Here is a 24179-nt window from a genome sequence, read left to right as displayed (position 1 = left end):
TGGGGGCGTGTTAGAACTAGCTTTGCAACTTTACAGATTTGTAACACTGATTTTTTACAGATTTTTCAGTTTGTAACACTGAAATCGCATCATATTACCTTTTAAGTGTCACATTTGTCTTTAGAAATCATTCTACTATGCTGTCATGCTGAATTATCATTATTATAGTTGGTGCTCATTTATTCATATGTCTTTTATCGTAACGTATTATCACTTATATAACATTATTACTTTAGTATTTGTACTTGACATTAATTAATTAATTAAATATAACTTGTGAACGATTTTAATTTGAAGAATACGAATATATCAACATTACATAAGAAAACAATAGAGACGTTTACAACACTCTCCTACTGAAGTCAGCCAGCGTTCGAAATATTGACTTGACTGGAGACGCGCAGGGGCGCACGCACACCTATCCATCATCAATTACCTCCTTACATCCCAGTCCATTGAATCCACTTTAAAATGAGAGATGCATAAACAAAGGCAGAATCTGTTTGATTTTCAGATGAAATCCTGAGAAACGAACACTGAGAAAGATGAAAGCCAGGCAGCCTGTCATCTCATTGGATATTTAGGTGCGTCCCCACCGCAAAGATCCTTCATCCGAGCAACTTAGCCATGGCACAGGCATTGTAATGTCTGTGAATGACACCTGATATGGCTGAACGGGCTTACAGCTTTTCAAACAGTGATTGTTTACCGCGAATGTTTTAAAATCAAGTCTGGACGCGGTGCGCGTGCATTGAAGACGCCGCAAAGGTGCGTTTCTTTCTGCTTTTCTTAACTTTGCAACAGGCTTAAATTATGTATTTGTTGAAGTAACATTTTTATGAAAATCATTTTTACTCTCAAATTCAGGCAGCTGTGTAGTACCGATGAAACACGCATTCATGAATAAAATAAACATAGTATTTTCGTTATTTTTATTTTTTACAAATCTTCTTTAATTTCATGTAAACTGCTCAGTAATGTAGCCTAATTCTAATCATTAATGACATCTGAGACATACCTCAAATAAAAGAACAAAGGGGTATAAAAATGTATGCACTGCTCCATGGGTATCCATATACTAATATGCGTTTCTATGGATACATTTAGAGTTCAGAAAAAAATTGGACATCAGGTAGCTAACAGCTTTCATGATTATTGTCGTTTGAATAAAGATAAAGACGGACAGTGGTGTTGAGGTAATGTGGGGTAATTTTTTAAAACTGTTCTTTTCTGACTGTTCTTTGATTATTAAGGTACTACAGGTTTATCTGAGCAGTGCCACACAAGGATAGAGTTATGGCAGGCTATGTGTTATCCTCCTGATGGGAGATGGTGTTAAATTGTTTTTCTAGCTGGACCAAGCTGTTTATTTATGATCAGTAGCTAGTCCAAGCTGGTCCAGCAGATCTAGAGGATGCGTATGACTATGTGTGATCCGTCTTGACTTGGTGGACTGGTAATGAAATAGCTGTCATCACATTTCACAAACCAGTTCAATCAAGCTGAGATTAGATGGCACTGATTTTTTAATTGGGGGGGCTCTATATAAAATGCTGATGCATACTGATTCATGGATTCATGCATAGGCTAATATATATATCTATATCTATATCTATATCTATATATCTTTATATATATATATATATATATATATATATATATATATATATATATATATATATATATATATATATATATCATAACATTTTAGCTGCTTCTATGCAGTAGCCATGCTGTTTAATTGTTAAACATACTGCTTGCTAAACTACATCAGCCTTTATATTGTCTAGACTGCACTTAGATTGTGCAAATCTTTTTGACACAGGTCTCCATCATGCTGAAGGTGCATTCTGAGAGGTAGCAGTTCAAACGCTTACTTCAAGTCAGGCTCACTTAATAATTTCATCCTTCAGTTCCCATGATGGCTCTGATCTGCCTTTGTGAGTCTTTGAATGGTTCAGATCAGGATTATGTGCTTTGCAACAGCACTACATTCAACTTTTCCGGCAATGAGAGTGGACGCTGTCACCTTCAGACCATGGATGAAGTTCTGTTTAGGTTTCTGGGCCCTAGGCGATCTTCTTTCTTCTTCCCTGTAACTATTACGTACACCCTCATCTTCACCACAGGAGTCTTGGGAAACCTCCTCACTTGCACTGTGATCACTAAAGACAGGAAAATGCAGACACCCACCAACCTATATCTATTTAGCCTGGCTATCTCAGACCTGCTGGTGCTGATCTTCGGGATGCCACTGGAAATCTACGAGCTCTGGCAGAACTATCCCTTCCCCTTTGGCGAAAGCATTTGCTGCTTCAAGATCTTCCTATTTGAGACAGTTTGCTTTGCTTCTGTGCTTAACGTTACAGTGCTGAGCGTGGAACGCTACATCGCTGTGATTCACCCACTCAAAACCCGCTACGCAATTACCAACAAGCACGCTCAAAGGGTCATCGCTAGTGTTTGGGTTCTTTCCCTGATCTGCGCCATCCCAAACACTTCACTTCATGGCCTGCAGTACCAGTACCTGCCAGAGAAGGTTCTGGAATCAGCTACCTGCAACCTGCTCAAGCCCAAATGGATGTATAACTTGGTGATCCAGGTCACAACTCTTCTCTTTTACTTCGTCCCCATGATGATGATCAGTGTGCTCTATCTGATGATTGGTCTGACACTGGGCAGGGGACAGAAGCAGAGGGATGACAATCTGGACAAGAACCAAGACAGCTGGAAAATCCACCTGGACAGCAGACGGAAGAGGCAGGTCACCAAGATGCATTGTGAGTGATGGCCATATCCCTTATATACACCACTTTTGTTTATATGATCAATGATTTTTTGCCAATATTTTTACTGTTACTACTGTTAATTTATTTATCCATACACTTAAAAAAAATAAGGAAGGCCAAAAAATTCTCCAGGCAGCGCTTCTCATGCATTTCACTCTATTTATTTCCAGTAAAATGAATACCAAATTAACAGGTGGAAATCTATGAGTAATATACTGTATAGTAAAACTAAGGCAGTAAGTTATGCAAGATATGGTGCAGAGAAGAAACAAACACCTTTTTATTTTCAACAGGTTTTTACTTTTATAAAATGTTTTAAAACAAAACAATTCCTTCTTATTTCCTTTTGTTTAATTTTTGACATTATTGTGGAAAATCAAATGGCATAGCAAATACAAATCTCACTGTAAAAGCTTGGTGAGGATCACTTAGATGTCTGGAAACATCCATCTGGATGCCTTTCCCTAATGGCGATGATGCTATTCCTAGAGCATCTTTCAATCTTAGCAGGTGTTATGATCATATCATGGCTCTCTGCTCTGGTAAGACTCACAAAGCAAAGTGAACCAACATGGCGAATGGAACCTAGAAGCAAGACACTTTCATCTGCTTTTAGCGCATGTGTCTATACAGTTACAAACTGTCTTGGCACAAATTATTGATTATTAAAGCTATTCAAATATAGACTCATCTATAAGCTCATCATGTTGATATTTTAGGGTATGTTTATATAGCCAGGGTTTGAGAGAAGGTTTAGCATTTATTTTTATCCTGAAAATTAAAGTGCCTCATTTTTCAGAGACTGCATTTTGATTTGACTTAAAAATCATTTTATAAAATGAAAAACCTTTTTTACTAATACAATTAAAACATTTAATTCTCTGTATCAAGCCTCGCATGACTCACCACTTCAGTTTTACTGTATACCTAAAAATTAATTCTGTTTCAATGTCAGTGAAAATAGAGTGAGGCCTGCAGCACTCTACTGATTACATTTCATTGAATAAACAATTAGTCAGAATTATACACATTTTATGGTTGGATAGCGTACAGTCTTTTTTATAATTAATTGATTTAGTTAATGATTTATATTTAAATTAAATCATTTGATTTAAAGTTTTCCTCTTCACCCTAGCAAAACACCAGAAATATGAATTCAGAAAAATGTAAACCACTCCTAAACAACATAATTGTCACTGGGGTGTAAGCAGATCATACAAAAATGAACATATGAGAGATCATACAAATTTATATAAATTAGCCTCCAATTCACCAGGATATAAAATATTTATGAATTGCCACGAGACTGTGTTGGATTTTCAATAAAGTCGATAACTACACAATGGTGACATTATGGTTTGCATAAACCAAGATAGAGTGATACAACATGCATGAAAATAATATCAGTTTCAGTCAGATAGGTTGCCAAGGTTGCTGGTGAATATTAAACCAGAAATATACTTAACACAAGTATGTAAACTTTTGCTTGCCAGCGCATGTACTTGCATTTGGTATTGTATTGCATATCTTCATATTCTGCAATACAAGAGAATCTTGCATCACTAGCTAATAATGCATACTAGCACTTGCATAAATTATGTGACCTAAATACAGCTGACCAATCAGAATCAGGTATTCCAGGGAGGGACTGAGATGCCAGTGGATCTCTGGAAATGATGCCTGAAGTGAAGTCTGTGGATCTGAAGGCTTGCTCTCAGGGTTGATTGTAAAATTGATTTACTTGATTTCTTCTCTCTCTCTTCCTATAGTTGTGGTGGTATTGGTGTTTGCCATCTGCTGGGCTCCATTCCACATCGACCGACTCTTGTGGAGCTTCATCACGAGTTGGACTGACCACATGCATAATATATTTGAATATGTGCACATAATCTCAGGAGTGCTCTTTTACCTCAGCACCGCCGTTAACCCCATCATCTACAACCTTCTCTCCAGTCGTTTCCGCGAGCGATTTCAAGCTCTGGTGTGCAGTTGTCTGCCATCGAGCTCTTCTCGTAATGACTCAACGCCTTTACATCATCCCCAAAGACCCCCCACTGATCTCCAACGTCCAGGCTAAGAGCAGAAACGTGGGCGTCTCACTTCCTTTTGTCATTAGCAGTAGCAGGTGGGAACCAGAGAATGAATGCTTTCATGTGAGACAACATGATCTGTGATCTCACATCTGAAGCCTAGGTTACATCTCACTAAGAAAATAAAAAGAATAAGATGTGTCAAGTACAATACTGTGTAAATAATAGGCTGTTCCTTAGAAACTACATATGAACAGACACATATTGGGTTTGGATTAATACGGTCTGTCTGGCTTTTTGAAGTTACCTTAAGCTAATAATAACCAGTGTAGTTATATTGTCCAAATTAATTTTTGAATGAAAATAAAACACTATACAGTTCTGCAGAAAGGCCATGGCATTCATGGTCAGTATTATAGTTCCTGTGGATATTAGTAAAATAACAAGAGACAACAAGGTCATTGATTAATAAATAACAAAATTGATGCTATGTGAAACTGTACATCTGTATAATACATATGAAGTCTTTATCAAATGTTCTGTATAATTCAGGGTTACACTTTATTTACTTTAGACATTACTAACTATAAATAACTATGAACTACATGTCAACTAGCACTCATTAATTTTCAACAACATGTTAAAGGGATAGTTCACCCAATAATCTAAATTACCCCATAATTTGTTTACCTTGAAGCCATCCTAGGTGTGTATGACTTTCTTTTTTAAGACAAATCCAATTGGAGTTATATTTAAAAACGTTGTGGCTTTTCCAAATTTTATAATGGAAGTGAATGGGTGTTATTTTTCAATAGTCCAGAAGAAATCCGATGAAGCTCATCCATCCATAATAAAAGTGCCTCACACAGCTATGTCCATATTTAACATTTTATAAACAGTAATCTCTCACTTTCAATAACTGTCATACATGCGTTCACAATAGAACGCTGTTTTGTTGGATAACGTAGGGTGTCGGCATAGCATAGCAAACTTTTCTTACTTTAGCAGAGAAAAACTAGTCTCGTCTTGGCTTACAACATATAAATCCTCCAACTTTTTTCTGTATAAAATTCCAAAGTTTTGTACTTATAATTCATGATCAGTGTTTTGTTTTGCTCTCTCCTATGCACTTCCATGTTCTTAATTTTTAATTGAAGCTTACTTTACGCTGACATCCTGCGTCATCCTCCTGCAATAGCATTCTTTTGTGAACGTGCAGCCCACAATCAGCCACTTATCCTATTGAGCAAAACCCAACACATTGGTAGGTCTACAATATTAGCCTAATATCAATTCACACTCAGACTTATCGCCCTGTTAGTTGTAGTGGGTGACTTACCAACAAGCTACGGTATTAAACAAGCTAAGCTAGGTAAACTTATAGTTGCGCATAGAAAAATACATTGGATATCATAATATTTTGTCATGACAAGTTTATTAATGTTCCAGCATCATCTGTATTAAAGAGAAAAAAATAAAATAGAATGAATGAATAAAATAGCATTGACAGCCTACTTACACATAACTTCTGAAGAACTTTGTTCTCTCCACTGGACTTGTGTGCAGGGTTGCCAGGTTTTCAAAACAAAGTCCCACCCAATTGCTACTGAAAACTAGTCCAAAATTCTGGTAAAATATATATTACTCATATAGTCAGTAGAATGTCTGTTGGGGGAACATCAATATAAAGTGTTAGCAGGTATTAAGTAGACAGTCTATTAATACTGACTAATACTGACTGCTAGTTGACATGTAGTTGCAGTTACTTATAGTAAGTAGATTGTCTAAAGTGGACTCAAAATAAAGTGTTACCTAATTCAGCTTGTCATATTGTATGTCACGTGTCCATAGAAACTAACTCTATCTATCTATCTATCTATCTATCTATCTATCTATCTATCTATCTATCTATCTATCTATCTATCTATCTATCTATCTATCTATCTATCAGCATGTGGATGAATTTCCTGCACAACTAAATCAAAACTATAATATGGACAATATTAATCTCAAATGAGCCGTTGGGAATGAATTGTACTTTTTGTCATTTGTAACATGAAAAGAAGGAAAAAAGCATATCGTTCCCTGGATCTATTTTCCTCCAGCACTAGAGAGGAGAGGAAGTAATACTTGTGCCAGATGGGAGTCATTGGAAAAATTCATCATGAAAATAGAACAATAAGAACTGCATGGCACATTAATCTTTAAAGTTTCAATTAACTACAGGGGCTTGTCAGGTAAGAATGATGTCTGCATAGTTAAATGTTGCAATTATGAAGTTTTATTGTTGGTTTAAAAATGTTTGTGCCAAAAGTGCTTCACTAGAATTCATCATCATGAGAATTCGAATATTTCTTGTAACTGTGGATTGTAACTACTAAATACATTGGAGAACTGTGGCTTTACTTTTCAAATAGTGCTCATTATTTGTTTCTTTCCCATGTTAGTGACCTTGCTTGTTGACAGTTTAATCTAGCAGCTGTGACAAAAATGTGAGATGAATGGGTCGCTGTCTCAGGGGGAGATTTTGATATCTGGAATTTATAGATCATGAGAGTGAGAAAAAAAAACACTGAGTTTAACACCAAGTTCATATAAAATACAAAAGTCATTTGCAAGTATAGATACATGCATAAACCAATTAAGTATTTAAAGGGTTTTGAATATGTTTTCAGTTTTAGCAGGTAAGTCTTTCCAGTTTCCTTGTTTTAGCCCATAGAAATAGGTTCCCATTGCAGATACCTACATGTGGGGTTTATTTTGGTATGTTTGGTATAATTTTATAAATAAATTGTATTAATACTACCATACAAACTAGACCTAAGCTAATAATTGGGAGACAAATCTAATTTGCATGATCATAAATAATTAAATTGTTATTCTTATAAATAAATAATTAAATAAGAATAATAACCCACAGGAGATTGAAAACGCAATTACAAATCTCTAAAAGCTAGAGAATGCGTAATGACCTTATTTATGTACATGTTGAAAATGTACAATCAAAATTACTGTCATTCTCAAATCTTTTTCAGAAAAGTCCGACACACAGTTTCATTGAACTTTTAAATAATCATCACATTAAGATTCCTACAGGACTTGAAACATGACTTATTTCGCATTAAATACTTTGAAAGCAGTGGAAACTGGATTTATTTCTGCATTTTCAGTTGCAGTATCATAGAAGATAAACATATGACATTGATTTAGTGAGACCAATAAACTCAGTGAGATAAACTCCATGAGAGCTCATTATTCAAATAATGTTATTTTGCTTGGGAAAAACAAAAACAAAAACACATGGATCATTCATAATAAGGAAATACTGTAGCTTTAATAATTTATGTATGACGCTAACTGTACAAATAGGTATTTATAAACAATAGCAAGTTTATATATATATGTAAGTAAGGATATGAAAATATAAGGACATATATATACACACAGACAAACAAGGATTTGAAACGCACATGCAAAAATAGGTTGAATGCTGAAATTTCACAGGGTAAACAAGCTATTACAGGAAAAACAATGACAGTGGTAACCATCCACTGTTATGATTTGATTCAGTCGCTTGTGTAAGAACCCCCAGTGTCTCAGAGCACAGTCTTCAGTAACCATTTCATCCTCAGTTAGAGAATGTGGGTCTGCGGGATATTCTAATCACATTATATGTGTTGAGCCCTGGAGCATCGAATCCAGGAGATACGCCTTTCTTGTCAAAGACATAAAAGTTAAACAGCTGCCCATCTTGAGCTTCGAGGGACACGGATGCAGTGTTGACACGCAGCACACAAGGATACTCTTTCTCAAACACAACTCTAAAGACTCGGTCCACTAGGTAATTCAATTTTATGGTCCGGTACCGCTCAGGGATGAGATCTTCAATTTGAGGTCCAAACTGCTGCATGATCAAGACACCATCTGGCCCTGCTTTAATCTCATAAAACGTGATGTTGCCGTAAGTGTAAAAGCCGACGTAGGGTGCAGGACTCGGGGGAGGAATAAGAAACCGCCTGGCCTCCCTGAAGGCTCTCTCCATGGCGGGAATGATATATGAGTAGGCCTTTGAAACCATATCCTGGTTCTGTGGCCGTGTGCCTGCCATTAGCACCACCAATCCTAGCTTAAGCCGAGGCACCAGAGAGAATGTAGCGGAGTAGCCATCTAGATCACCATCCTTGCGAAGCACTTCATATCCCATCTGTTCGTTCACTTCCCATGGTGTTCCGGTGCGGTTGGCGAAGTAGTCTTTGTCGCAGCGGAACAGAGGGGTTAGCATAATTTTTAAAGTGTCAGGCTCCAATAGCTTGCGGTGATAGGCTCCCAGTAACATCATTGATAATTTAGCCATGTCAGCAGCTGTTGAATACATCTGGCCCGAGGGGCGGTACCAACCCAAATCATAGAGAGGTGCTGTTTGGCCACTGGCGTACACACCTACAGCCATTTGACTTTGGATACCAGGGTTGATGTCAAACCCGGTGTCCTCCATTCCCAGCCTGCCCAGAATGTTATCCGTGATCCATCGCTGATAATTGATACCCACAACTCTCTCAGATAGGACATGGGCGAGCAAAGAGAACGCCAAATTGCTGTAGTGACATCTAACAGGGAAAATTGAAGAGAACAATATGTTAAATCTTCAACCTCAAAGGCGTGTTATTAGGAGACAACTGAAAAGTTATTATCATTGTCGTCATGGTACATAACCTTTCCAAAGAGAAACAGCAATTCAGATGACACAAAATGAGTTCATTTAAAGTAGCTGATAGGAAGAAATATAGTTACATTAATTAGCTAAATTAAGGTGGCGGAGACTTACTTGGTCCCTGGATCAGCAACGAGGACATCATCTTGCAGGAGGTTGATTGCAGCCTTGGTCTTCCCTTTCCACAGTAAGTTAGTTCCACGGAGTCTTCTGGGTAGACCTTAAAAAAATACAATACAAATACAATATGGTGAATAATACATAATTGTGACTCTTTCAAAAGCAATTTGCTTCAAGCGGCTTAGGAAAAATAATGTTCTCTTAAAGGGGTCCAAAAACTATATACTATGAACAAAATGTTCAGAACACCAAACTTTCTTCAAAGAAGAGCTTGTATTAAAACTAAGGACAAAATAGTTTGTCCTGTCCATTCACAACAATAATCTGATTAAGTAATAATACAAAAGTCAGAATAAATCATTTAACTTTCTACATTTGGAACATGGCCTGCCAAGTTACAGTAAGAAAATGTGGATGAGGTATGATAAATATAGTGCGGGCTCTGCAAAGAGGTTATTATTGAAGGATTTTAGAGTTACAACCTATATTGGACAAAAAAATGGCAGCAGTTTGTGAGTAACTGTACATTTACACTCGTGTTTTAAGACAGAGTAACAAAAACTCTTCTTAGTTCTAAAGCTATGTGTTCGCTAAGGTATGCATACAGTGTGTGACCAAAATGTCATCATCAGCATAGTAAAGCATGTACTGCATGTGCACAACCAGATTTTCCGAACCAGACATACTTTGTATGATCAGTTTGGATGTAAGCTTTACATTTTTCTGCATAAATTAAGTTTGTCCAATGCTTTGCATTTTGAAAAAATAAAAAAAGAATTGATGAGATGAGATGGAACAACAACAAACTACTGAAGAAAGCAACAGCAATAGACTTTAACGCTGATGAGAGCTTTGACTGTTTAGTTTCTGCACCGAAAGGATTAACATTTCTATTAACCTTTGATTTGAACTAGCTGGTATAGCAGCCAATATCAGTAATAATCACACACCTCAGTTGAAGGCGTATTACACCGGTCACTACAGGTACATTACTTTCATTACTGTGAAATTGCAATAGATGTGTTTTTTGTTTTTAATTCTGAGCTCTCAAGTTTGTTCCACTAAATTGTCCATGTTCGCTTCAAGCAATTGGGGTCATACAGCTGGCTCACTGCTGAGTTCAAAGAAACATTCATTTTGACGTACTGCTATGGTTAATACATGCTGTGTTGTTATTCCAACATTCGATGATTGTGCAATCTTGGAATTGCTTCTTGACACAAGACTGGAAGCTGGAAACTTACCAGAAAGCTGGCTGGCCATTCTTCTTAATGTTACAGAGGACGATCGGATCTGAACCTCACCGCTGTCAAGGAAGATCAGCCCATCAGTGACGTATTTCAGCTCAGAGTCTCTGCTTTTGCCCAAGGGGTTTTTAATGGTGAAGTTGTCCACATACTTCTCCAGTGGGTCATCCAGAGAGCCCACTTTGCCATCTTCCCACAGTCGATACAGCATCAGGGTGGGAAAGATCTTGGATACACTGGCAATTCTACAGAAGGGCAACCATAGAGAAGATTCATGCATATATATATATGATATAGCCAACACACAAGTAAAGGAATGGTAAATCTTTTTACCATATTTTTGTATATTTCAATAAAACTCTCATATTTCCAAATGATTTATGTTCATGAAAAGGCTTTTAACAATTCCTTACTTGTACAGTTGTTTGCATTGTGTGACATTGATTGACTAGCCAACCCATGCATCAGAATTTGACACCGAGACTGGCCTTGAGTGGTTTATGAGTTCAATCTTAGCCTTTTTAACAATGACGATATCTCCTAACAGTGTACCCTCATAAATCCTATAGACTTCTCAGCCATGTGAGTCAAAACACCTCGCTACTCAAAGATGGATTATATTTGTGAACACCCTTGATTCATGTGTCATAAAACCATTCCACAATGCGTAACAATGGTTTGAGCCATGCATAGCTGGGTTGTGTACAAGTTGATCTTTACAGCTATAGAACTAGAGAAAAGCAGCTCAGTAGCATTAACAGGACTCAGAAAAGATTACTTCTCAGAAGGCAGAGAAAGTGGCTGATAAAAAAACACCAGCTTCAACATCTGTATTCAAGACCATACCTCATAAGCTGCCATCCCTCAGGACCTTCAGGAATAATTCTTTGGCCTTTAAACACAGCACAGCAATACAATCCATTGAGAGGTTTTATAAACTAAAAGGGAAATGTGTGTGTGATGTAAATGCAAATTATGCAATATTTGTACAAACCCTTTCCCTTCTTAAATATAAAATCTATAAATTAGATTTTGTGGATGCCAATTCCTTTTGAATATATAAAGCACAAAACAACACGTTATTAATTGATTGATGTTATTGATAGTCATGTCAATTCTTCTTCTTCTTCTTCCCCCGAAAAAAATAATACATCCAAAAGACAAAACAAAAAAACAATAACAACATTGAGTCCATAAATAGAGAGAACAGTCTTTTGTCCACTTTGAAAATGCAACTACGTTAAGCTGTGATGTATGAAATGGCTCCACTCTATTATGTAAAATGAGCAAATTAGGAGTGGATTTGGACTGATTAAATCAGTCTTGACAGATAATTGCGCTCTAACTGTGGAGCTGTGTGCTTCTTTACTCAAAAAGAGCAGCATAGCACTTAGGTGAGGATCCTTGAATGATTACAGCTATATGGGTCCAAATCAAGGACCACTGAGAGGGTGGGGGGAAGGGGGGAAAGGCACACAGACACCTAATTGACAATTATGATAACGTTCAATCTCATTGCCAGACTTTATTATATGAGGGTTATTTGTGTGCTATAGAGAGGCAAGTTTATCATTTCTCCAATCATGAGCAAAGTGTTTTGAACGTAACTTTCAATTCAAACAAAGAGGTTTGCAACACCAACATGATCAAATGTTTCAGCACATTGTTTTCTGCACTGCACGTGTTGGTTTAGTTTTCAATTCACTTGCACCTGAAACAACTTGAAGATTAATTTAAAATACATACATAGATTTTTATTAACATAACACATAACTGTACATGTCTTACCTGTAAATGGTGTATTCATTTGGTGGTGCAGAGTTAGGATCGCTTCCATTTTTCTTGCCGAAGTTCCCTGTCCACAGTACCGTGTCATTGTAAGTAACAATAGCTGACAATGAGGGCAGACTGACGGGGTTGATGTTATTGCGTAGAAGTGCATCAACCTAGATAAATGACAAGACAATATTACATTAGTTTATATGGCAACAACATTTACATAGAATGTATTTATAGTCAAATGTGATTTGCATTTGAACGTCTATACTTCCAGTACAAAGAAGTGTAAGTAAACCAGACATGAAATATTACATTGGCAATCAAGAAAATTGCTGTTTAGCATGCCGACACATTTTAGTGTAATAATAAAGTCCTTCAATACTGAGTGTGTTTTATATTTAAAGTACTTAGTCTATGAGCAAACACTCTTGTGATACCAAATGAATTACATTTTCTAATCATGTTTTTGTCTAAATATTACGTAAAACTACTCAAGGATAATTGTGTGGCTCTCTCGTATTTATAATTCATAAAATGATTATTTATCACATCTAACATTGTAATTTTATTTCATGCAACACATTTTTAAAGTGCTGTCAGGAATGCCTCCAGCAGCAGTAAATTATTTTTACCGCTGCTTTCAAGAGCAATGAAGGCATTTTATGCTGTAAATGGTCACAGGTAAAGAAGGAGGAAAAGTATTTATAAGGTGGTGCACTTGCAGCCAAGGGTTTTGCTCTAATGGCATCGAATGTGCAAGAGAACAATTAGAAATCATGATGTAGACTTGAGTTTTTGAAAAAAAGGAGGAAGCAAATTATTAGATTCAACAAAATCATTGCACAAAAAGCACATAAATACTGGATAAATCTGATTTTTGGATAGTGAAGAGATTCATTTTCAATCTCTACATGCTTACCTTCTCAAGTGCCTCCTTCAAAGAGGGGATGGGGTGTTCAAGAGGTGAGGGCTCTGGGAAGCGAGGGCACATTCTCACAGATTTGGATCTTTCCCCAGTACTTTCTTCTTAAGAATGGGCCCACAGCCACACGCATATATATATCAAAGAGAGTGAACAACCAAAGATTAAACAAAGGAGTGTTTAGAGATTTCTGCATTGACATTGATATTTACTGAAAATGGCTGGTAATGATAACCAGAAATGTTTAATGTTGTCCAGACTGATAATCAGTCAACCCCCAACATATACATGTACAAATAATAAGCCCCACTTTAATTTTCATAACAAAATGAACATCAATAGAGGCAAATGTTAGCTTGAATACATTTTGTTATTGTTCTGGTTAAATACATGCATTTCAAAGGTTTAAAAGTTTATATATAATAGCATGCTGCAATCATCCATCTTGCAGGCCAGTTCTGTTGAGGATGAGGCACACTTGAGAACTGAATGAGAATGAGAACTGCCTTACTATAGACTGTGTTTGCGCTTGAACAGAATGACAATGACCAGTGCTACTTTATTATTTATACACTCTTATAGTTTTCATGAATATTTTAATTTTCAGTTTATTTTAATTTTAGTTTAATTTTCTTTGGCAATTATGTTTATTATTATTATTTAAATATTATTTAGGTTTAGTTTATTTTTATTTCAGTTTTAGCTTTAACTTACCAATTATTAATTTAAACTTTCAGATTTAAGACTCAAATTTCCATTTAGCTTAATTTTTTTTTTTTTTTTTTACAAAAATGTTTTAATAGTTTTAGGAATGACAATAACTATACACGCTGGACTAGTGATTAACCGCATTTACATAATGCCTGGTTAAACTCGATCGTGGTTTAGTGAATTCACTTCATTACATAAAAGCCTGCGGTCTATAGATTAAGCAGCACAAAACTACTTTTGTATTATGTAGCTCCACTGCGTGTTCACCTAGAAAAGAAGTCAGTCTTCCATCTTTAGCATTCTAAGTCAATCCCCAACCCAGATAATAGGATCTACTCATCACACATCGTGTAACCTCTCAGACATGCATGTCTGACACCAAAACAGTCAGATGTTTGTTACAGTTATAAATATTTAGTAGGAAGTATTCAATGTGAAATTTCTATAAAATATCTTCTTTAAAAGTTTAAAAGTGTTACTTAAAGCTTTGACAAGGAATGAGTCATGGAGCTGTTAAAAGTGCATTAACACATGACCTGTGGACAACTCACTCACCTAGCACTAACTTGGGCAGCTGGTACTGCCAAATGAAGCAAGAAGTCATGATGATGGACAGCAGTAAGAAAAACACCAGGCCCAGTTGGGTCCATTTCACCTTCATCTTGCTGGTTTTGGTTAACCCGTCTATGGCAAGTGCTGGCGTCGGCTATCAAAAAACATAACAACAACAATAGATTGATGGTAGGAAAACTTTTTTGGGAGGGTATTTTAGTACACTATATATACACACTACTACCATTCAAAAGTTTGGGGTTGATAAGATTGTTTACATTTTTTTGAAAGATGTCACTTGCGCTCACCAAGGCTGCATTTATTTAATAAAAAATACTGTACAAACAATAACATTGTGAAATATTATTTCTATTTCAATATTATTATTTCTATTTTATATATATGTAGATATATACGATATATATATATATATATATATATATATATGATGCAAAGCTGAATTTTCAGCAGCCATTATTCCAGTCTTCAGTTTCTCATCCTTGAGATTATTTTAAGGATTCTTTGATGAATAGAAAGTTCAGAAGAGCAACATATATTCGAACCATACGCAAAAACAAGAATAAATGAGAAAATGAAGCATATTGTTTCTCTGGGACTACTCCATTTTTTATGCTGTGAGTCACTCAAAATATAATTAATGACTGCAAGAAAAAAGCCAAACAAAACTGATAGAGTAAGTCAAGGAGAACAGATTGATGTAAAACCTGCATGTAGTCGCTGACTGAATCTCTTTACAACAAGAATATATTATATTTAAGGACACTCACCAGATCATTTGTAAGATTGTGCATACATATGGCTGTGTTTCAACTAGCTGTCCCAATCCAAAGTGTGCAGATTCCATATGGAATTCCTCCTCTTATAAAGTGGAAAATCCAATTTCATGGTAGTCACACCCTAGGAACCACTGGGTAGACACAGAACTGACTCTTGCCATCACCACACTGACTGTGGCATAATCCTGCCTGCTAGATTCCCTTCGACAATTCAATTTCCTCTCCCACCACAGCGCCTGACCTGACATCATAATCCCAAGATTTACCCCTCTAAACCCCATCAGACCAGGGCAGTTCTTTAGCTTAATCTCTGCAAATCGATTCACTTGGCTGCTGTTTCACGCTTTTAGCGCATGTGCATAATTCCCTGCTTGAAACTACCAGACCTCAAACATAGAGAGAATCAAACTTAAAATTTCATGAGAATTTTTGTGGGTCTCAGGACATGGCAGACTACATCTTGCAAGAGAATTTCAAATGAATGTCAACAAGGGGGCATAACTGAGGGAACTACAGGAAAGTTTACATAAGGGACACAAAGATATATGTAATATTGTACATTTTTGAATTTGGGTCACATATTGTGTACATTTAACATTAATTGCTCAGTCATCTTTTGGCAGATAGTCTCCAACACAAATCTTATCAGGCCATTTGCAGGTACTAAATCTTCACTACTGCACTCCACTCATCAAAGAGACCCTGACATGTGACTCTTATAACAGGCTGTGATTGGACCAACTGACCTGGAGGTACATTGGGATTAACAGAAGCAGCAGGGTTTGGCAGCAGGATGAAAGAAACCACCATCACTTATAAATACCCAACTGCAAGATTACTGGAGTGTGAATTTAGCAATGGCATCCTCTTTAGTATTCCTATAATAAATATCTCTTAAACGGACAGTTCACCCAAAATATTCTGCAATTAATTACTCAAACTAATTTCATTCCAAATCTGTAAAACCTTTGTTCATCTTCGGAACACAAATTAAGATATTTTGGAAAAAATCTGAGACCTTTCTGACCCTGCATAGACAGCAATGCAACTGAAATGTTCCCAGGCCCAGAAAGATAGTAAAGAAATCGTAAAAATAGTCCATGTGACATCAGTGCTTAAATCATCATTTTATGAAGCTATGAGAATACTTTTATGTATCCAGAGAAAGCAAAAATAACGTCTTTATTCAACAATCTTTCTCCTCCAAATCACATATTCTGAAAAAATTAAATCAGAAAACAGTAAAACAATAAATAAATAAATAAATAAACAGCACCTTTAAATTTTATAAAGTAAAAAGATGTTGGTCCCATGGGGTTTACCATGCAAATCACTTAGTGTAAATCACTTGATAATTCAGTTAAAGCTAAAAAAATCACTGTCAAGGAATAATGTAAAGCATGAAAATACATTTTCTAAGAAATAATGTGAGAGATTGTGCAACTTAATCCTACTTGTGTAACCTGCACAGAATCACAGCTATTGGGTTTGAGTAAATCAAAAGGGATTGCTAATGGGATAGCAGTGAAACAGTGAAACTGTGAGCCTCACATGCATACTCACTTGAAAATATAAGCACAGATGGTCATGAACTAAACAACGGTGCATCAAAGGATTAGTACACTGCTTTTGACTCAACAAGAGAAGCCATAATCTAATTGTTTAGACTTCACTGTTTACTTGTAATAGAAGGATTTGTGTTTGATTTGGCCATGCACAGTTTCTCTGCAGAGTACAGTTTGTTTGGGCTATGAAGCTGAAGTGTGCATGGAAATTACCTGTGGCTGGACTCCATCAACGGATGTCTCCCTCAAGACCACCTTGCTCCCCGTTTCTCCCATGTTTTCTCTGCCAAAGTGGAAAATACAAGACAATTCACTAGTTCTGTTAAATAACATAGAAACAGAGGCAAAATCTCTTTTTTTAAGAATAGGCAAATGAGTTTACAATAATTACCCATTAATTTATAATAAAAATAAATAGATAAATAATAAAACAAAAATAACAGTTAAACCTTACAATGTCTTCCATACAATGACTTGAACTAACTTTTAAATTATTTTATTTTCTGAATTAAAATTCAGATTTTGGGGTCAAAATCTGTTCATTCCAAGATTATATTTGGAAAAATTTTTATGCAGAAATATGCAGGCATAAAATAAAATTAAAGAAAAAAAAAATGCCACTCCCAAAAAAAAACAGTGGAAACACTTTACTTGAAGCCTTTATATACAGTGCATTATAAAGGGTGTTTAAAGGGTATAATGCATTAAAATTATTCAAAATGTGTGTTGTAATACATTATATGTCATCATTAAGAGCTCAAACTGAATTTAAAATGCATAGTGTAACACAGTGTAAGTGAACCTCCCACCCTCCCTGCAAATCGCCATCCAAAGACTCTCCTCCTGAATGCATGAATGCAATCAGATCAGACGACCAGAAACAACATTACTACATACATCATATGCAATTTACCGGTGAGAAACTTTATAGTACAGTAAGTAATAGTACTACAATAGAGTGGTGGAACTATGATGTCACTTTGTAGGCAAAACCCGGAAGGGAGTTAGCATTTTAACACTTCTGGTTCCATCGTCCCAGAGCCAATGGGTTTTTGGAACGAGAGTTTGGTTAAATCCCCTAAAATAAGGTCTGTGGTTCACACAAGTTCATGATACTTTCACTTTTTATTCTACGACATAAAACACACCACTTACACCCCACTCGTGATTTTAAGTTTTACGTTAAATGAGACTACAGCTCCTGTTGAGGGACATTAAATTCCATTACGCCGAACAGTTTGTCAATTTACAGTATTTTCCTACTGTAGTATAATTTATCCCAGTGCTCAATGTGCCGTCCGAGTGACGTCTTTTTCATGTAATTTGTGGATGTCCAAATTCGGTCCAAATGACGTAAAAAAAAAAAATTACCCAGTTCAAATATCAAATGTTGAACGTCAAGATGACGTCCAAGTTGGGTCATGGTTGGATGTCTAAATAGTGGACCTAGTTTGGATGTCGAATAGATGTTTAGAAATGGTCATGGACCGACGGACCTAATATAGACATGATCTGCATGTTTATCCGACATCCAGTGTTTAAACACAAGTCTTCGTTTGGTAGATAATCATTTTATTGCTTACTGATACTGAGGCTCTGGGTTGTACCATAATTATACTCATATTACGCTTATTCCATGTAAACATTTACCGGCTCAGTCTAAGGGAAGTAGTAAATCCTTTTCACTGAACATGTTAAAAATAAGTTTGCGGAAATAGTTGGGAACAGTTTGTGGTGTTGACGTTGAAGGCGAACGACCGTAGTGCTGTAGTTCGTTTATATCCTAAAGCCCTATTCGCATGGGATTAATATTGTCTAGGGACCTTGTGTGATTTTGAAATCCCCCTCACCACCCATATCTGAATTTTGTGTGGTGCATTCGCACGGGATAAGCGAAGCCTTTGATTTTACTCAAATTTACTGACTTATCTCCCGTATATTTCGACTAAATGGGGTAGGCCTTTTGCGGGGGAATTTTTACTTTACTAATGACAAACATGGCCGATTCACACGGAATTAAGATCACAGAGAACAAATTACTGGAGGTCACCAGGTAATACTAATCCCATGCGAATAGGGCTTAAGGTTAGCTTTTAAATTCTGGCGCTTTTATTTAGACTTCAAAATTCATAAAAGTTATATTATTTTGTGAAGATTGTCTTGATGGACAAAACGTGTGCGTTTTATGAACTACGTAAGGTTTAACACAGATCGTATTTTTTGCAATAATCCAAAAGCCTATGGAAAAATCTTTATCGAAAAAACTCTTTATCGAGGGAACCAGTGTGATGCTAACAGCCGGTCTGCCTACAAAGTGATGTCATAGTTCCCCCACTCTACACAAAAGCATGGTACTGATTTATGTATTTTTGCACTAAAGGAAATTTTAGATAGATATAATAAACAAAATTCCACAATGTTCTTGTGCTTCATTGATGCCTTTAAAGCATTTGACCGTGTTAATCATCAAAAATTGTTTTTAAAATTGATTAAAAGTGGGGTCCATGGTTTTTTGATTAGAATCTTGGTCTATTGGTATTCTCATCAGACAGTGAGAGTTAAATGGGGGAGTGTAACAACGGCTCCCTTTAAAGTGACCAATGGGGTTCGACAGGGTGGAATTCTCTCTCCTTTTCTTTTTAATGTGTATATGAATGATTTGTCTATGATTTTAAATGCTTGTGGAACAGGTTGTAGGGTTGGTGACTCACTAATTAATCACCTTATGTACGCTGATGACTTGGTCATTTTTAGCCCAAGTGGTGCTGGTATACAACAGCTTTTGAGACTATGCACACAGTATGGTGTAGATTTTGATATAAAGTATAATCCAAAAAAGAGTAAAATTATGACTATAAGAAGTAGAGATGATAAACATTCTAATTTTCCTGATTTTTATCTATCTGGTACTGTACTTGATGTATGCACAGATATTACATATCTTGGCCATATTATTGCAAATGACCTGTCTGATGACAAGGATATTTATAGGCAGCGTCGTAAGCTGTATGTGCAAGCGAACATGTTGTGTCGTAAGTTTAGTATGTGCTCTGTCCCTGTGAAGATTTCACTCTTTAGAACATACTGTACACCGTTGTATACTGCCTATCTTTGGTGCCGTTATAAGCAAGATAGCATTAGAAAGTTTACAGTGCCTTATAATGACAGCATGAGGCTGCTGCTAAGAGTTCCAAGAGACTCCAGTGCAAGCCATATGTTTGTTAGTGCTGGGGTACCTACCTGTGCTGCAGTCTTGCGTAACTTAATGTTTAGATTTATGGGTAGGGTGTCTGAGTCAAAAAATGATCTAATTGCTGTGTTGGCTAACCCCAGACGAAGTTCTGTAAGATTTTCGTCCAGACTGTGGAACCGTTGGTGTACATGTCTGTATGTTAGACACTGAACACTGTGGAGGGTCTATTTTTACTTCTTGTATATTTATTATTTGTTTTTTGTTTTGTTTTTTCTTCTATGTATGTGTTTTTGTATTGTACTATGGATCCCTCTGGGTCTGGAAATAAAGTTTATTATTATACTAGGAAGGAAGATCAGGTTGTTGATGTTTGCCTGCCATTCTCGCTCTGTCTGGACAGCGTACGTGAATCGGAGCTATGCAAATACATATGTTGACAGGCAAGTAGGAAAGTCAATAAAAACACATGGAACAAGTGTTTTAATTGGACGAACATTTCTTGTTCCTACGACTTCCATAGAATATATAAATACATTTAGATCACTTAATTTCATGCTTTCTATCTGGAAGTAAAGAGACTTTCAACCAGCCTAACAAAAAATGTTTCGAAAGACAATCACCTATTGCACCTTTAGCTGTGGTTAGAATTATTAATGAGATTGTACAATGTGTTTTAAGGTGCATTACAAGGTATAATTAATGCATTTAAACTACTTTTATAATGCATTATATAAAAGCTTTAAGTAAAGTGTTACCAATTTCTTTTTAAATAACAATTAAATTGTTAACTCTTTTAATCTGTTATCAGTTTAGAAAACCCACATTTACATTCAGCACTTTACTATACTGTAAATAAAACAATTGTTCCTCACACCAGACCAAGTTTTATTCAGCTGAAGGCTTGTTATTTTTTCACCATTCTTTCAATTATCTGCAGCTGCCACCTGTGAATAAATTCTTCTCTTTTGGGTCTTTTACTGCACCTCTGTTATCTCAGCATTAGAAAGAATTTCAGAACTTTTTAAACCCAGGCAGTCACACAGTACTATAAGCGCTCTTCGGGAATGGCACAATACTCTTAAGCCCCATTCACACCAAGAACGATAACTATAAAGAAAACTATAAAGATAATGATATTAGCATCCACACCAGCGAAAGATGTCATCTGTAAATGCACGCTCCTCTTCTGTTTTAAGTTCTCGAGCTCATTATAGCAGGATGGATTCTGATTGGCTGTAAACATATTTCATCGTTCATCAGCTGAAAAAAAAAAACACTCTGAAAGTGATTCCAACAATATAATTTATCTGTGCTTTTATAGTTATAGTTTTATGTGGACTCTGCTATTCTTTAATATTGAAAATATTTTTTAGAACTATATCTTTATCGTTTTCTTTATAGTTATCATCCTTGGTCTGAACAGGGCATTTACAGGTTCTGACCGTCTACTCAGTCTGTTGAGCTCAGGGAACATTAGCACATATCTGATGAGCCTTCACATCCTGTGAGTTATATGTGAATGTGAGCTAAAACTCAGAAAATGTGTCACATGCCAAGTCCTGAGGGCTCAACATGCCCACCAAAGATCTTTTCTCACATTCATTTAAATGCAGAGTGAAATCTGAACAAAATATGTTGTGCAGATGAATCATTTTCCTGTTGGTTATTAGGGTAGGGTAGCGTTTTGGTCTAGCGAATTAAAAGTAGCAGATTTTTTCAGTGAAGCACTGCTGTTCACAAGCTGAAACATGCAACTAAACATGCACTGAAGTATTACTCTCGTTAAATAAAAGTAACGTTTCTGTTTTTCAAAAGAACACAGGATGAGCTTAATCAGTATATTTTCAATTGAAATTCACCCTTTCCCAAATTAAACCCAATGCCGATGGCATGAGAATTACACAATTTGATGAATGAATACTGCATATTAAATGAAGTCCCTTATAGTCCCTATAAGAGTCCTAATTATTTTGCTGTAAATCTCACAAAATGCTTTGCCACTGATGGATGGAAATTTGTATTCAATGATAACGATGAATTCAATATGACATGAAGCTCAACAAAGGGCTTTAATACTATAATATGGTCACAACAGGAGGGGGCATTAAGACTGCACTGGGTAATGGGAATGCATTATACCGTTTTAGTTAAACTACTGTAAATAAAAATTTGAAATGTTAAAGCTGAAATGAAATAGGTTTTATTTATATTTCCAATTAACATTTATTTTAAAACTTTTATTATGGTTTAAGTTTTAGTTAACTATGATAACCCTGGGGTCAGCAAAGTAGCATACTACTATGATTTAAAACATTAAGGATGGAATAGTGCCTTTTGTTCCACTTATTAATTATAAAATATGATATATTACTACTATTACCTTCCTTGCTATAGTCCAAGTCAAATTATGCATTTGTATGCAAGTCTCTTTGCAGAGTTGAGTTTTGGTGATGATGTGATTTGCATTTACTGTTGTTTCTTTCCAGACAGATAAAGCAGATGATCCAAACCTCAGTTTGACTGATCATTTGACCACAAGGAAAAGTCTGTGCAGGTGATATATGATTACACACTTGCCTTTTCACATCATGTTTTTATGAACAGCCATCATTTTAATGCTGGTCCTGCAGGCTGACGCACAATATTGGATGAACTCATTCACAGAGCAACCAGATTAATATATACAGCAGTGGCTCATATAAGAGGCCATCTGCAAGCTTCTCAGTCCAGACAAACTCCCTAATGGCCCACAAACGGAATTTGACAATCCTGGGATTCACATAAATAAACTATATAATAATTTTATAAGCCAAAAAAAAAAAAAAAAAAAAAAACCCTAGAACCAGCTTTACAGAAAAGATGAAATTATGTAAAATAGTAAATGCAAAAACGCATTTTTTTAATGACAAGTTCAATATTTTAATGCAAAATTCAAGCAGTCCTGAACCCTGGGTATTAGTGAGATTATGTGATTTGCTGTTTAATACAGGCTTCAATAATGTCGGTCCTATTTTCTATCAGTATCATGTTTTGTCTTGTTACATAAAAATGTTAAACTGAGAAACAGTTAAAATCTATGCAAAAATATCTTAGAACGGTTAGAACAAATAAAAACTACATATAGTGCACATTAAAATAAACATGATGTGCCCTTATTATATAAAGAAAATCATTTCAGTCACACTCAACATCAACATAAATTTCCGTCATGTTTTCTACTTTGGAAAGGAACTGCTATTGACAATGGCAGCATTAGCATAATTATTTATTGCACGACTGACATCTGCACATTTTCTTCTGTTGTAACCGCTTAAACCAAATTGCAATAAACACATCTATTTTCATATGAACTTACCTTTACTTGAGGTTTAGGAACTCTTCTCTTCTTTGATGATGAAGGAGTATTCACACGCAGCGCTCTCTCGTGTTCAGCTAGCTTACTGTGAAGTCACGACAGATGTTGGTATCATGGCCATGGATAAATCCAGCTTGCATCAGACCCAAGATTCTGGATTATCTGCCATCTGCAACATCTGCCAACAGTGGAGAATGGGCAGCGCAATGATTGAGCTGTAGTGTTAGACAGCAGACAATATGACTGTATGGCCTGGCATGCAATGCTGCTTTTATTTGGTCACTAAGGCCCCAATTAAAAGTGTAGCCTTTAAATGCATTGCATCAGAGGATAAACTAGCAAACCAAAATGTGAGGTACAATGACACTATAATACAATATTAAAGTTTTTTATCAGGTATAGTTCATT

At 36.0% G+C, this 24179-nt stretch overlaps 2 protein-coding genes across 3 annotated transcripts; one reads left to right on the top strand and one right to left on the bottom strand.

Annotated features, from left to right (window-relative positions):
• The first annotated feature begins 403 nt into the window (after positions 1 to 403).
• On the top strand, positions 404 to 7222 carry nmur3 (neuromedin U receptor 3). Its single transcript, XM_026275559.1, has 3 exons — positions 404 to 768; positions 1826 to 2780; positions 4559 to 7222. Exons 2-3 carry the CDS (start codon positions 1919 to 1921, stop codon positions 4864 to 4866), a joined length of 1170 nt encoding a protein of 389 aa, XP_026131344.1. The 5' UTR covers positions 404 to 768; positions 1826 to 1918; the 3' UTR covers positions 4867 to 7222.
• A 934-nt stretch (positions 7223 to 8156) lies between these two features.
• Positions 8157 to 23933, bottom strand: lactbl1b (lactamase, beta-like 1b). Of its 2 annotated transcripts, XM_026275557.1 has the most exons (8): positions 23772 to 23933; positions 17437 to 17506; positions 14865 to 15015; positions 13596 to 13699; positions 12686 to 12843; positions 10895 to 11142; positions 9645 to 9750; positions 8157 to 9426 (listed from the first exon to the last, which is right to left on the bottom strand). In XM_026275557.1, the coding sequence occupies exons 2-8, from the start codon at positions 17497 to 17499 to the stop codon at positions 8448 to 8450; spliced, it is 1809 nt and encodes a 602-aa protein (XP_026131342.1). In that variant the 5' UTR covers positions 17500 to 17506; positions 23772 to 23933; the 3' UTR covers positions 8157 to 8447. The 2 variants fall into 2 exon arrangements, with proteins under 2 accessions (XP_026131342.1, XP_026131343.1); XM_026275558.1 differs by lacking the exons at positions 17437 to 17506; positions 23772 to 23933 and adding an exon at positions 15650 to 15826.
• Positions 23934 to 24179: the final 246 nt, after the last annotated feature.

The sequence above is a fragment of the Carassius auratus genome, chromosome 11 (genome assembly GCF_003368295.1).
Source record: "Carassius auratus strain Wakin chromosome 11, ASM336829v1, whole genome shotgun sequence".
In the NCBI taxonomy this organism is placed as follows: Eukaryota; Metazoa; Chordata; class Actinopteri; order Cypriniformes; family Cyprinidae; genus Carassius; species Carassius auratus.
The sequence above is the reverse complement of the archived record's forward strand: the minus strand, read 5'-3'. Positions and strand labels throughout refer to the sequence as shown.